At 37.9% G+C, this 15,331-nt stretch overlaps 1 protein-coding gene across 1 annotated transcript; it reads right to left on the reverse strand.

Moving 5' to 3' along the window:
* Positions 1–552: 552 nt before the first annotated feature.
* LSMEM1 (leucine rich single-pass membrane protein 1) lies at positions 553–13,058 on the reverse strand. Its single transcript, XM_036758658.1, has 3 exons — positions 12,932–13,058; positions 5,976–6,110; positions 553–683 (listed from the first exon to the last, which is right to left on the reverse strand). Exons 1-3 carry the CDS (start codon positions 13,056–13,058, stop codon positions 553–555), a joined length of 393 nt encoding a protein of 130 aa, XP_036614553.1.
* Positions 13,059–15,331: the final 2,273 nt, after the last annotated feature.

Genomic DNA, 15,331 nt, shown 5'->3' on the forward strand with positions numbered 1-15,331 from the left:
ACTTAAGGAAAGGCAGTGTAGTAGAGTAGGAAGAGCAATGGCTCTAAAGTGAGAGGACTTGAATTAAAATCCCAATGTTTACTACCTGTGTGACTTTGGACAAGTCATTGTATTTCCCTGGGCTTCAGTTTTCTCTGTAAAATGAGAGGGTTGGAGTAGATGGACTGAGGTTCCTTCCAACTCCAAATCTATGATATTAGATCCTATGAAGCTGATGCCCACAGGGGTTATGTGACTTGCCCAGTCACACACAAGTGATGTAAGTGGCAGTGCCAGGAATAGAACCCAAGCCTTTTAACTACAAATCCAGCGCTCTCTCCACAACATGCACCCATTCACATCGTTTAGCTCCACGAAGAACTAAGAGCTGTATCACAGAGGCTTGAGAAACTGCCATTTCTAGAATTGTTTCTCATGGCTACAACTGAAAGAATGTCACCAACCCAGGCAATGTGTTGCCCTCTTATAGTAACCTCTGCAAAAGTTCACTTTGAAGATGTTTGTAAAGTTAAGAGGAATCTCCAGACTTTTGCAGTTGATGTTACTCATCACTTAGTTTTCAATGGCATCCAACTGATTGAGACGATTTAATATCATGCTGTTTATTTTCTTGAGCTCATCGATATCCTTTCCTTCAGCTGTTAATCTTCTTGACACTTCATCCATCTTGCTTCCAGTTTGAACTTTAAAAGGAAAATAAATTATATCAGTGGGTTTGAATGTATTCTATCATGATTATTCAAAGCTTAACATTAATCCAGGCACCGTAAAGAACACAACTATGCAAGGACAAATCTGCCTGTGAGGAAGTGAAACAACGTTCTGTCAAGTGAAGGAGCAGGGGAAGAAGGGGGAGGAAAAAATAGAAAGAAAATTCACCCTCCATCTAAATACTTGGTGATTGATTGGTGCCAATATTGAACACCCTTGTAAACATTGGCTAGGCCAAAAACATTTATGAAAACAATCATAATCAATTTATTATCTCATTTGATCCTTACACAACCCTGCGAAGCGGGCGTTATTTTTACCCCATTTTAGAAATCGGGGAACTTGGACCTAGAATCATGTAGCTAGTAAGTATCTGAGGCAGGATTCAAACTCAGGTCTTCCTGAGTCTTAAGTCTGCATTACCATTGGAATGGGCAGCATAATTATTCACTTCAGAGTTATTGTTACAATACCTCATTCTGAAAAGCATCCTTCAAAATGGATTTGACTCTTCATTTTGGAAATGCTATTTGTTGTGATGAAAGACACTTCTTTCTATAGAGAGGCAATGGAACTTGGGGGTCAGAATGTTGTATGCAGTGTCTGATACAGTTTCAGTTTTTCCTGGTTTTGTTTAACTGTTTTCCTTTGTTACAAGAGAGGGGTCTGTAGGAGGTGTCAGTGTATTAGGAAATGACTTAGAAAAAACAAAAGACACGAAATTTTAAAAAAAAATCCATTTTAGAATTATTTGGACCTAGTTCAGCCAGCTCTGGGATAATAATTGCCTTCAAATACTTTTGAGAGAGGAAGAAAAAACATTTTCAAGTCAATTAAATTCAATAAGTACTTATTTAAATGTCAACTATGGGCCAGGCACTATGCCAAGCGCTGGGGATCCAAAGCCAGAAATGAAAACAATACCTGACCTTAATAGAGTTACTGGCAATTTGGAAATCTAGAGAACACCACCTTCAGTTGTATTTACAAAAGTCAAAATTTCCGGGAACTATAGAACAAAATCTATTACTCTATTGGAGCTGCTATTTCTATCAGTTTCATGAAGTTTTTTCCAAGGTCTACCTTTCAAGGACTAATTACACTGATACCCTGCTACTGTTCTCAGCTGATAAAGTGTCATGGAAAGGTAAACAAGGTTTTTTAGACAAGGTTTTTCCAATCTTGAAATAAGTGGACCACAGAGCAGCTGTTCCTCCTTGAATCTGAAATTATTTTAGCTGTATTGTAGCATTCAAGTCACGAGGGAAAGATAGGAACTTAGAAAGGCTACAGTGTTGGGCAGAGCTAACCATAAGGTTTGAGGCAGAAGTATGCAATTCAAGTTATTTCACGGCACCTCCACCAACATTTGTCATTGTATCCTTTGACAGTAACATTCTTTCTTCTCTGGGGGAACCCCTTCAGTCCGTACTTAATTATAATAAGAGCCTTGTTAATTCGAGAAGGGAAAGCCAAATTTTTCTCTCCATTCAAAACTAAGGAAGCCCAGCATCATGGATTTGGAGGTAGGAGGAACTGTAGAGTCATCTAATCATAAGATCATGGCATCATAGTTCTAGAGCTGGAAGCATCCTCAAAAACACCTAGTCCAACTCTCTCATTTTGTAAAGGAGGTAAAGAAGGCCCACAAAAGTTAAGTGGCTTCCCAAAGGTGATATGAGTGTCAAATGGCAGAGCCCGGATTCAAATCCAGATTCTCTAACTCCAAATCAAGCAACAAGAATTTGACATACTTCAATAATGTAAATGAAAATGACACTAAAGGAAGCTGGCCTCTAATTAATTTTAATGACCTGTCTTGGACCCAGAACACAGATAATGAAAAACACCTCCTTCCTCTCAGTAAAGAAATGGGGAACTATGGGTGTGGGATGTTGTAAACCCTGATGATGTCAATTGGTTTTGCTCAATTTTTTTTCTTTGTCATGGAAGGGACTTCATTTTTTTAGGAGAGTGTGGAATATCAGAGAGAGAGAGAGAGAGAGAGAGAGAGTGTATGCCAGGCACTGTGATAAATGCTTCACATATATTGTCTCATCTGATGCTGGTAACAATTCTAGGAGGCAGATGCTATTTGTAATGGTAATATGATTTGAAGATCTTCCCATCCATTAATAGGCCGGTGTGACCTGCTTGAGTCACATAGAAGCCTGAGTCACATGAGTCTGTGGTGGGAGGAGCTTGCTGAACAGGTGGAGCAGGAAGGGGTGGAGCTTGAAGGATGGAACAGAACTGAGAGGAAGTGAGACAGGGCAGTCAGAGCTGGGGGAGAGAAAGACAGAGCAGCAGCTAGCATGAGTGAGAGCCAGGGAGTGATATTGTTAGAGGGTGTTCATTTGTGGGAAGGCCCTAACAGAGAGAAGGCCTGGGGATGGTGGTGCCCCCTGCATTGCTAATGTGTATAGATTTATTTGTTGCTGTGATGGATTTGGCTTTCTGGTGTTTGAATATATGTTTTGGTTCCACCTTCAGTAAAGAGAGTCTGTTATACTTTGCGATTCAGAACTGCGCCAGCATATTCATTGCTGCCTTAGGCACTAGGAGTATCACATTGGCACTGCACTATTATACTCCCCATTTTACAGATGAGGAAACTGAGGCAAAAGCTATTAATTAACTTGGTTGGGGTCTTACAGCTAATAAGTGTCTGAAGCTGGATTTGAAATAAGTCTTCCTCACTCCAGGCCTAGTGATGATGATGATGATGATGATGATGATTATATATCTGTGTGTGTGTGTGTGTGTACACATATACACAGTATATACTTATATACACATATGTATATATATGCATAATATATACAGCCCCCCAAAAAAGGGATGAAATACATTTTTTAAAAACAGTAATAATTCATCCTGTCTTGTACTCACTTCCTTTCCAGGGTAAACATTGTGAGCAAGTTGAGACATCAAATAAGCAAGGTTTGGTCAAATAATTTAACAAGAATTAAATAAACTATGAAACAAACTTATTCCTGTTTAATGGCAAAGCATTAAAATATGCAGGTTTGTCCTTCAAAAACTAATCCCGACCTTCCCCACATCCCCACCCCCGCCCCAAATCCCATAAAGAAAGGGCTTCTATACCAAGTCTTACACAGGTTTTTGGTCAATTTCTGATCTAAAGGCTTCCAAGAAACATTTCCTACTTCAAGAAACATTTCCTATTTTGAAACATGTTGAAAGTGAATTTCTCCTTGGTCTTCTCAACTAGAAGTGATCTCCTTCCTCTAAAAGTCTCTCAGACCACTCAGTTTGAGCTGTCCTGTGCACTTAATGAATTTCTAACTTTTGTCAAAAGTATTTGTATGAGTCTCATCCCCCTACTAGGTTATAAGCTCCTGAAGGGACAAAGTCATTTTCCAGTCTTTGCACCACTAGCACATGGGATCTGTAGATAACAGGCACTTAATTTAATTCAATAACAATTTATTAATGCAAGAAGCACTTTTTAAAGTGCCTATCACTTTCAAGGCATTGCACAAGTGGCTGGAATACAAAGGCAGAAATGATAAATTCAGCAGTCCTTCCCCTCAAGGAGTTAGCATTCTATTGGCAGAGGCAAAGAAAGATAAGTAAAGAGGAGATAATTTGAAGGACAATAGAACATTAACAACTGGAAGAATCAGAAGAGTCTTACCAGAAGTAAGTTTATCTAAGATGAGTATTGAAGAAGCTAAGGTTTCTAAGAGGAAAAGGGCATTCCAGGCATAGGGGAGGGCCTACATAAAGGCAAAGGTGCAGTAGATAGAATTTCAAGTTTGGGGAGTAGAAAATTGGCCAATTTGATTAGAAAGTGAAGTGTTGAAGGGGGGAAATTCAAAATATCTCCAAAGATAAGCTGGAATCCACATTAATGAATGTTTGATGAATTGTTGAACTAAAATAGGATGTGCCTTCTTTTTTTCTTTTCCTCTATAGGATCCTTCCATCCTAAATGCAAAAAAGAATGTCTAAGCCGCTGGAGATCAATATAAAACCTAATAACCCCTTGCCTATAAACACAGTTTAGGTCATTGATTTTAACTTTACTATCATCATATGTAGGAAGAGAGATAGAAGGAGAAAATGTGCACAGGATTCCCTGCACTTTCTTAAATTTCCTGCCAATTTCACATATGATGATAACAATGAAAATTATGAAGTCAGTTGCAATGAATAATTTTCTATTGGCATCTAGCCCCAGAGACCACAAAGACAAGCCCTTCTCTGTCAGGTAAAGTAATATACATAAATAACTTTTAGTTTTGTAAAATACTTTTATAGAATAAAAAAAGAGAGAATTCCCAGATATGCATAACTCCTTCCAAGAAAGCACATTCTTCATTGCCACTTCTAGCTGAGGGGACCAAGGAGAAATTCACTTTCAACATGTTTCTTGAAATAGGAAATGTTTCTTGGAAGCCTTTAGACCAGAAATTGACCAAAATTTGTCATCATCATCATCGTCATCATCATCACCTCCATTTGTCTAATGTTTTAAGGTTTTCATAGAGCATCAGATTTGGATTCAAGAAGACCTGAATTCAAATTCTACCTTCGACACTTATTTAGCTGCATGGTGCTGGGCAAGTCATTTAACCTCTCAAAGCCTTACTTTCTTCTTCTGTAAAATGGAGATAATAATACTACCCATTATATAGGATTGTTTCAAGTATCAAATGAGATAATATATGTAAAGTACTTTGCAAAACTTAAGGCTAAACAAATAGCAACTATTTTTATTATCATTGTTAAAAAGAATAAATTTGTTTCTAGGAAGGAGTTACATCAATTGAGCATTTGTTAAGCAACTACAATACCCAGGCACTGTGCTAGGTACTGGGTCAATCGGTGCATCAGCAAACATTTACTGATTGTCAAAAAAAAAAAAAAAAAAGGCAAAACCAGCCTCTGTCCTTGGACAGCTTCCACCCAAATGGAGGAGACAACACATAAATAGGTATATACAAAATAAATAGGCATATACAAAATAAATATTCAGCAGATACAAAGAATGAAACAATCTGTACTCTCAAGAAATTTACATTCTAAAGGTGTTGTTTTGTATCTTTCATCCTAGAGAATCCCTAAATGCTTCATAAAACTAAAAGATAAGCTATTCATGCCTATCCCTGCACCTTCTGGAGAAGTATTGCACAAAGGATTAATAGCTAACCTTGAAGCTGACTGAAGGATGCACATTCTATTAAAGCTTTAAGTAACATTTTAAGTAATGAGGTCCCTGCTGGGTTTTTACTTACTTAGTAGGAATATCACAAAAGAAACCAGGGTCAAGCTGACGATCAAGGCAATGATCAGCCCCACAAAGAATAAGCTTCGGTTTCTGATTCCATTGCCTCTGCTAAAAGCACCTCCTATGAACTTCTTTTCTGGAGCTAACATAAAACAAATGAGAAAAAGACTTAGTGACTCAAACCTTATTCCACGGTTCCCTGCTATGGAAAGCAGATGGAATGGTAATGTCAGAAAACAGTTTGGCTGAATTTAGAACAGCAGTTGTTAGGAAAACTGTGATGAAGTGGAAAGAGTGTTGAATTTAGACCCGAGTTCAAATCTCAGCTCAGCTCCCCCATGTCAATCAAACCTTGGGCAAGTCACTTAACCTCTGAACTGCAACTTTCTTATCTGCAAAATGAAAGAACTGAATTAAATGATCTCTGAGGTTACTTTCTCCTCTAAATCTGTGATAATGTGGCAATGAAGTAATGCAGTGAATGGAGCACCAAGCCTGGGATCTCAAAGACCTGAGTCCAAATCCAGCCTCAGACACGTGCTGGCTGTATGACCTTGGGTAAGTCACTTACCCCGTTTGCCTTGTTTCCTCATCTGTAAAATGGGGATGATATTAATAGCACCTGCCTTCCACAGTTGTCATGAGGATTAAGTGAGATAATAATTGTAGAGTACTCAGCACAGTGCCTGGCACGTGGTCAGCACTATATACATGTGAGCTGCTATTATGATCTCCAAGGAAGTTGATTGGAGTGAGGAGGGGCGGTCTTTGGATGGCAAACATGAATTAGCCGCTTTTTACTAGGACTTGTGTTATTGTATAGCTTCTCCCCTTCTTTCCTTCTTTCTCATTGGTTGGATTTGTTGTTGCCGTTGTTACTGTTGTTGTTGTTCAGTCACTCTGACTCTTCATGGCCTCATTTGGGGTTTTCTTGGCAACGACACCGGACTGCTTTGCTGTTTCCTTCTCCAGCTCATTTTCCAGATGAGGAAACATGTTAGTTAAGTGACTTGCCCAGAGTTACACAGCTAGGAAGTGTCTGAGGCCAGATTTAAACTCAGGAAGATGAGTCTTCCTGACTCCAGGCCTGGCGCTCTATCCACTGTGCCACCTAGCTGCCCAGGGTTAGGTTACTCTCTTAATTATCGCTAACATTTACATAACTTTTTAATATTTACAAAGACCTTTCTATACACTTCCAGTCCCAAAAGTCTTAGTGTATTTTAAAGCTGTAATAGTTTACAAGTCTTAGTGTAGTCTTAAGCTTTAATCAAACAGATACTTATATTATTAAATAAAATTAAACAATTTAAACTTTAATATCTTAAAGGTACACTAAGACTTTTGGGAAATATATTATCTCATTTGATTTTTGCAATAACTAGGTAAAATATCTCCATTTGAACTCCATCACTTTGATCTCCATTTTACAAATGAGGAAATTTAGACTAAGAAAAATTAAGTAATTTGGGCAGGGTCACACAACTAATAAATAGGTAAGACGGGATTCTAATGTAGGTCCTTCTGATTCTGCTACCTATTTGTCTTTTCCTTTAAAAACGTGGGATAATTTCCAAAGGTTAGAGCAGCCAATTATAGAAGTGGGCTTATTGTTTTATGTAGGATTTATTTCCATGTTGAGACGTAAAGGAGAGAAGTCAGGCATTATCTTTCCTGTTCCCTGAAGCCGGCAAACATATAATGGAGACCATGGCCCAAGCGTTCAAGTGGCTATGGGATTTCTTCTTTCTGTGAAAAATTGGGGCCCTAGATTTTTCCCTGAGGAGTTATTTGGAATAATCTTTGATGCCTGAATCTGGGCCTAAGACATTCCTGTTCTTAAAGATGCTTCTAAGCCTGGTTTGCTCTGTGGAAAAGGTTAGTTAACTGTTTCATCACTGAGATAAAAATGCAATAATTGTGAAAGGCAATAAATTTGCCTTTCACAGAACTTTTCCAATGAGGAAATCGGAAACTTGAGGAAGGATGAATTGAACTGTGCAAGTGTTCAAATGAACCCCTTTAACTCTCCTTCATCCATCAAATGTATTTGTTTCAGAATAAGTTAAAGCAGAGATATCAAACTCGGGGCCTATGGGCTACAAACTACAAACAAAACTCCCACATGCTGCCCTAACCAGATTAAAAAGTAACTGAGAAATGTTTAACAAAAGAAATAAAAACACAATACAACATAGGTAATGTTAAATTGTGGTTTTCTAAGTCAGTAGTGGCTCAGATTGTTTCTATTTGAGTTTGACACTAATGATACCTTTTCATATATAGGCTTGATTGTTTTTTTTTTTTTAATCTGATGGCAAATGCCTAACATCTGGCACTCCAGAAAAAAATGTATGCACTTCTAAATTTAATCTGCATTATTAACAGTTTCTTTATCACTCTTTAAAGTCTAGACAATCAATAAAACAATATATTGAGGCCTTATTAGTAGCAAATGCTCACATTGAAAATTTAACAATTGGCTCTCTCAACAATTCACTGGGCTCCAACATAGCCATGAGTCAAGGCCTCTGTTTTCATGGGTTACAATCTCCAGGGGTGGAGGACATGCAGCCTCCAGGCCACAAGTGACCTTCTAGGTCCTTGGGTGTGGCCTTTTGATTGAGTCCAAGTTTTACAGAACAAATCTTTTTATTAAGGGGATTTGTTCTGTGAAGTTTGGATTCAGTCAAAAGGCTACAGTTAAGGACATAGAGGGCCACATATAGCCTCAAGGCTGCAGGCTCCCACCCCTGATTCTAAACTGTAACTTGGGTTGAAATAGATCTGAAATGGAACTGAAGTGGAGCTTAAAGAGTATCTAATTCAAACCTATTATTCAGAGATAGGAAAACTGAGACTCAGAGAGATGAACCATTCAGCTAGTGAACATAAGTAGCAGAATCAGGATCCTAATTCAAGCATAAGAAAGGCCCTGTTTTTCTTTCATTCTGAATTATAAGCTAGGTGATGTAGTAGATAAAGCACTGGGACTGGAGTAAGGAAGACCTGAGTTCAAATCCAGCCTCAGACAAGTACTAGGTATGTGACCCTGGGCAAATCACTTAATCCTGTTTGCCTCAGTTTCCTCATCTGTAAAATGAGCTGGAGATGGAAATGGCAAACAACTCTAGTATGTTTGCCAAGAAAACCCCAAATGGGGTCATGAAAAGTCAGATATGACTGAAAATAACTGAGCAACAATTATTCTTTCCAGATTGATTACACATTACTCTCTTTTGTATAGCTTTAGCCAACCTGGTCTATTTTCTGTACATGATATTCTATCATTCCCATCTATGTTTTTACACAGATTGTCCCTCATGCTTGGAATGTTCCCCCTTCCCCTCCTTTACCTCTTAGAACCTCTAGCTTCCTTCAAGGCTCAGCTCAAGTACCAGCTCCTTCAAGAAGCTTTACCTGATTCCCCTAGCTATTAGTTTACTTACCCAACCCCCATCTAACTCTGTGTATTATGTGTATATGTGTGCGCGTGTGTTTGTATATGTATCATATGTAAATGTTATGTACAAATTACATGCTACTAGCCATATACAACATATTCACATAGGAATAAGGTGTTGGTAAGAAGGTTAGAGGAAAAGGTAGATCGTAGTGGGATCTGGACAGGCTAGTCAGGTGTAGCCCAATCTACTCTGCACCCCTGCTGGCTATAGAGCACAATCCTTTGATTCATCCATCCATTCATTCATCTTAATAAGTTACACCAAGTTATACCAAGGCTCTAGTAAATGAAGTAGAAGCTTAGGTGAAGTCCATCTACCTCTTCATTAATAATTTTTTCCCCAAGAAGCTTCTCCAGGGGTGCCACCTCTAGCTTGGTCAGTAAGCGATTTTTATTGGCCCAAACTGGTGTTCCAGGGCTAGATTAATCACAGGCTTGTTTAGCCTGGTCTTGAGAATCCTGTTGTTGAAGAAGGGGTTCTGATTCAGGGTCTGCCAGGATCTGGCTATAGCTGGAGGTAACATCCATTTGCTTCATATATTGCTGCTGACAGTACTAGGGACAGAAAGCGAATTTCCCCAAGTCCCAGAAATGGTCAGATTTTGTAGCACTACACAAAGGAACCCCAGGACCTTGGAGTCGGGGTTGGGAAGCTGCTTATCATTAGTCTGAATACAATATTTTGCAAAGCCTACCCACTCAGGTTACTGGTGTTTAGTCTCCTGGATGAGGCATGTCAGACTAGAATGGATACCTGTCTATAATTTCAACTACCACCTGGGAGAGGCAAAGTTGGAAGGGCTGGTTGGTCCAGGTCCAAGTCTATTTTGTTTGATGTGGCATCCAAGCCCACAAAACATGGCACTTGCAACACTCAGTTGAGTGGAAGCTTGATTTTGAAGTTCTGGAATATGTGGGCCATGGAGAGGGCTATTTAGAACCACAGACAATTCAGCCATTGTCTGAGCTCTCGGTGGGAGGGAAATTTTTGTAGTTCATGGCCTAAAACAGTACTCTCTGATCCCCTAGGGAAGGCGGTGGATTTGGGTTGCCTGAGTTAAGGACCCTCTTCTACATAGAAGTTAGGGTGCAAAATAATTTAATAATAGCTTACCAGGGCCTTAAGGTTTACAAAATACTTCATATATACATAGGGATGTGTGTGTAGAATTTGAGCATCAGAATAACTCTGAAGTGGGTGCTTGTTGTCTTCGTTTTTACATTTTATTGAAACTGAAACTCAGAAGTTAAGTGACTTGCCCAGGGTGACATTGCTAGGAAGTATTTAAGGCCTTTTTGAAGTACCTTCTAATTCAGTGTTGGACTTAAGAGTTAGGAAGACCTGAATTCAAATCCTCCCTCAGACACTAGTGCTATGGGCAGTTCATGTCTCTCCCAGCCTCAGTTTTCTCATCTGTAAATTGGGGATTACAGGGTTATCCTCCCAGGGTTGTTGCGGGGGGACAAAGGAGATAATGTAACTAAGCACTTTGTAAACCTTGAAGTACTATATAAATTAGTAGTAGTAATAGTAATAGTAGTAATTCTTTTATTATCCAAGTAAGACTAAAGCAGAGACCATTCCAGGTCAAGCCAAAATTCATCATGAAACCCAGAGCAACAATGAAAGCAGGGAACAGGAACAAGTCAAAGTATGGCATCAAGGAACTTAAATTCAGGTCTTCCTGATTCCATTCCAGAGTTCTAACCACTACACCATACCACCTTGGCCCAGCTTCTGCATGGATGAAGGGAATTTTTGTCCCAGGGAGTTCCCCAAACTGATGAAATTACAGGTCCAGGTTTTTTAAATTTTATCATCATCATCATCATCATCATCATCATCATTATTATTATTGTTATAAACTTTTTTAGAGGAGAGCCATGCCTCATAGTTTTTCATGTCCTCCATTGTACCTAGCATTGTCTTGCACATAGTATTTAATATTTTGTTGATTAATTAAAGTTGTCTCAACTCCTCTTTCATATACATAGGGTAACTGGGCTTTAGATCTTTGTAGTATGTGAAATATTATAAATTTCCCTTATGTTAAAAAAATAAAAAGAAACTGCCATCTATGTTGATTTCCTTTTGGTGGTAATATACTTACTACAGTCTTACTATCAAAGCCAAATAAAAAGAGATATGGAGGCTAAAATTCAAACATAGTATGTCTCTTCATAATCACTGAACCAGACAGTTCATATCAGCCATTTTCATGATCAATATCTATCTACTACGGCCAAAGCAATCATGCAGTGGTCCACATCAGATGAGAAGAGGGCTCAGGTGAATGGATTGTCCATACCCCACTTCAATTCATTTCACAGCTTGTAGCCATGCCTAGTAATATTTAATCTGAGGTTCTGAAAAGTTAGGAGTGTGTATAACAGGAAAGGAAAAGGGAGAAGGATGAAAGGAATACTCTGAGGGGGTACAAGATAGCTAACTGCAAGTATTTACAATGTTTTCATGAGAAAGAGCGAATAGACCAGTTCTGTTTGGCCTCAGAAGGTAAAACTTAGAGCAGTGGATATAACTTACAAAGAGATAAATTTAAGTTTCACATTAGGAAAAAATTTCTTAATTAGAAGTATCCAAAAGTTCAACAGTCTGCATTAGAATACATATTCCCTGTCACTTAAAGGCTCCAAGAAAAGGCTGGATGACCACTTGTGGCCTATGTTCTATAGAAGATCCTTTTTCACATGTGTGTTAGACTAGTTGGTCGCTAAGGCCCCCTTCTAAGTCTGAGTTTCTAGGATTCTATGAAAATCACAAAAGATTTTTTAAAAGTACCCCAGAAGGAAGATAGAAATTTAGGGAGAAATGAATAAATAAGAATGGAAACTTTGAGCTGATGACACTAAGTGGTAGAAAAGCAAGAGTTGTGGAGAAATGTTCCTATAATTGGGGGTAGGGGGGCTAGGGCTGTGTTTGTTCCTTCTTGACATCTAAAAATCCTCTATAAGCGTAATCTCCCTAGGTGGGCATTGTGGCACACACCTGTAATCCCATCTGCTGGTGAGACTAAGGCAGATGGATAATTTGAGCATTGGCATTCAGTGTCTACACCAAGTTTGGAACCAATATGGTGAGTCCCTGGTAGCAGGAGGCCAATAGATTATTTAAGGAGGAGTGAACCAGCCCAGGTCAGTAAGAGAGCAGGTCAGTGCTCCAATGTTGATTAATAATGGGGTTGGGACTGTGAGAAGCTGCTACCCTTATAAGCTGGACAACATAGAGACCTAATCTTAAAAAAAATAGGAAAAGGAAAGCCCAAGGAATTAAGAGACTTTCCATATTAGTTTGAGCAATTTCATAATTCTGTCAAGAATTTAGTGAAGAAAAGCAAAAAGCAATATCAATTTCCTGGTGATAAACAGTTAGTTCCAAATGTTGAAGATGAACCCACATTCCCTTACTAACATTAGTTATTTTTAGACAAACTGTAAATAAGAAATCAGTTGCCAGACCTCAACTGGCACATACATACAGATTACATGCTGGGATCCATCAGGAAAGAGGTTCACTTTGCTTAAGTCATTTAAGGAATCAATAACATAGAGCTTTCTCTCTTCATGGGTGTCATAGGAGCCAATTTCCAGGGCAGAATGATTCATTGTTCCTAAAAGAAAACAAGGGATTAAAAATAAGTAGCCTAGAAAGACAAGTTCAACCATAGATCAATAGAGTATCGCTGGAGAGTAAGTCAAGTTAACCATAATTGAAGTGATTGCCAGACAAAGCATTACTATAGATAATTATCTAATTGTGCAGTATATCAGTAAGCTGTTATGTTTGCATTTTTTCTCAGTTGTGATAAATGTACATTTTTACTACCTTCCTCATAGAGTTATAGTGAGGAAAATATTTTATAAACCTTAAATCTCTATAAATGTGACATTATTATTATTGTGCTAAATTCTCTTTCCATCGCCATGAAAAGTTGCTGGCTTTGGATCGTTCAGATAAAGCTCTGGAAACGAAGGCAATAAAAGACTGATAAAACAGATAAACTATTAGCACCTTCTTGTTGTTTTTTAAGAGAAAATGAAACCTAATTACCAAATTTTTTTCATGAGAAAGGGGAATTCATAATTAATGGACAGGAAATAAAGAAAATTTATAAGTAACTACATTATCCAATTATATGTCAATAAATCTGAAAGCAAATTAATGAATATGTGTAGAGGGCCAGCTCTGAGAAAGTTCCCAACAGGACGAGTTCAGGCCAGGTTTCCACTGAAGCCTGCTCTTGTCCTCTGGCTGATAAGACTCAAAATATGGGCTCTCCCAACCCCTTACGTGTAAGTGTACATATAGAATATTTTGTTCCCAGATAGGATACAGATGCAGGACTGATAGGGCGCAAGGAAACAAAGTACGCAGTGCGGTTAACAATTGCCAAATGTTTTCATGAGAAAGTTGTTATGTTTACCAGCCTGGAGAGTATATCTACCCTTTCTTTCTGGTCAATAAACAGAGCTGTTCTTTACTCTTCCACCTGGCCTGTGTTTTTCTTTCACTCCTTCTGGCATTTGGCCATCTCCGACCATTCCATGCCACAGCCGCTGGCACCAAATATGTATAAAATTATAAAATATGCAAGTTGACAAAATTAAAAAATAGAGTCTAAATAATCCACTCTGAGAAAAAAAAATCTAGCAAGTCATAAATAAATTCCTAAAGAGGGAAAAAAACCCTCTAATCCAAACAGACTTATAGGTAAATGTTATCAAACATTTTTTAAACACTATGCTAAATAAATTGTTTGTAAAAGAGAGAAAAAGGCACCTTACCAAATTCCTTCTTTCAGAAAAAATATTATACTTATACCTAAAACAAGGAGAGATAAAGTGGAGAAAGAAAATTCTAGTTCACTCTTACTAATTAATATTGACACAAAAATATTAAATATAATATTAACAAAGAGCTATAGAAGTAGAATAAAATTATTCATTATTATCATGTTGATTTATAGGATAGGTTAACATTAGGAAGACTATAAACATAAATTATATTAATAGCAAAAATGATTTAAAAATCACAATTTCCTTTTTCTGAACCTTTCATTTCATTGGTATGAGGAAAGAAACTTCTTCTATCAATGTAAATTAGCAATTATCCTTCAACCTATTTTTTTCTTAGTTTGTTTTTTTATTTTTTGTTTGCAAGGCAATCAGGGTTGAGTGACTTGCCCAAGGTCACACCGCTACTAAGTGTCAAGTGTCTGAGGTCTGATTTGAACTGGTCCTCCTGATAAAGCAAATATGCCAATATCTCCATCATTATTTAAAATAATGCTCTAGCTATGTTAACTATAGCAATTACAAAAGAAATTGGATGAATAAGCATAAACAAAATTATCTATATTTGCATATGATCAAATGACTTTCAACCAAAAATTAAAACATCAAAGACTTGCAATTTTATTGGTATAAGAATTCTCCCCACTAATGTAACTTATTGTTCATTCATAACTTACAACTCAGACAAGTTAATTGTCTGAGGCTCTGAGATATTAAGTGATTTGCCCTTGGTCACATACAGCTTGTAGTAGAGGCAGGATTTTAAGCACCATCTTCCCTACTCCAGTTCGAGCATTTTATCCTCTATCTCATACCACTTCTCTAAGACAAGAAATTGTTTCAGTAACATAGCAAGATGTAAAGTAAATCCATAAAAATCAGCAACTTTTCTGTATATTATTAACAACCCCAGGAAGAAGAGAAAGAGAAATTCTATTTAAAATAACAACCTAATGTACTAAATAGAGAGAGAGAGAGAGATTGAGAGAGAGAGAGAGAGAGAGAGGGAGAGAGAGAGAGAATGGATTTATGTAGCTGAGGTTGCTTGTTTGTCTCTCTTTGTGAAGATAGCATGCAGCTGGCAT

This window comes from Trichosurus vulpecula, chromosome 5, assembly GCF_011100635.1.
Source record: "Trichosurus vulpecula isolate mTriVul1 chromosome 5, mTriVul1.pri, whole genome shotgun sequence".
Taxonomy (NCBI): domain Eukaryota; kingdom Metazoa; phylum Chordata; class Mammalia; order Diprotodontia; family Phalangeridae; genus Trichosurus; species Trichosurus vulpecula.

Excerpts from the sequence above, each read along its gene's own strand:
- LSMEM1 (XM_036758658.1), bottom strand. The coding sequence starts at position 13,058 with ATGAATCATTCTGCCCTGGAAATTGGCTCCTATGACACCCATGAAGAG. Across the intron at positions 6,111-12,931 it reads TGGATCCCAGCATGTAATCT|CTCCAGAAAAGAAGTTCATA; the intron begins GTATGTATGTGC and ends GTTTTATGTTAG. Across the intron at positions 684-5,975 it reads TTTTGTGATATTCCTACTAA|TTCAAACTGGAAGCAAGATG; the intron begins GTAAGTAAAAAC and ends TTCCTTTTAAAG.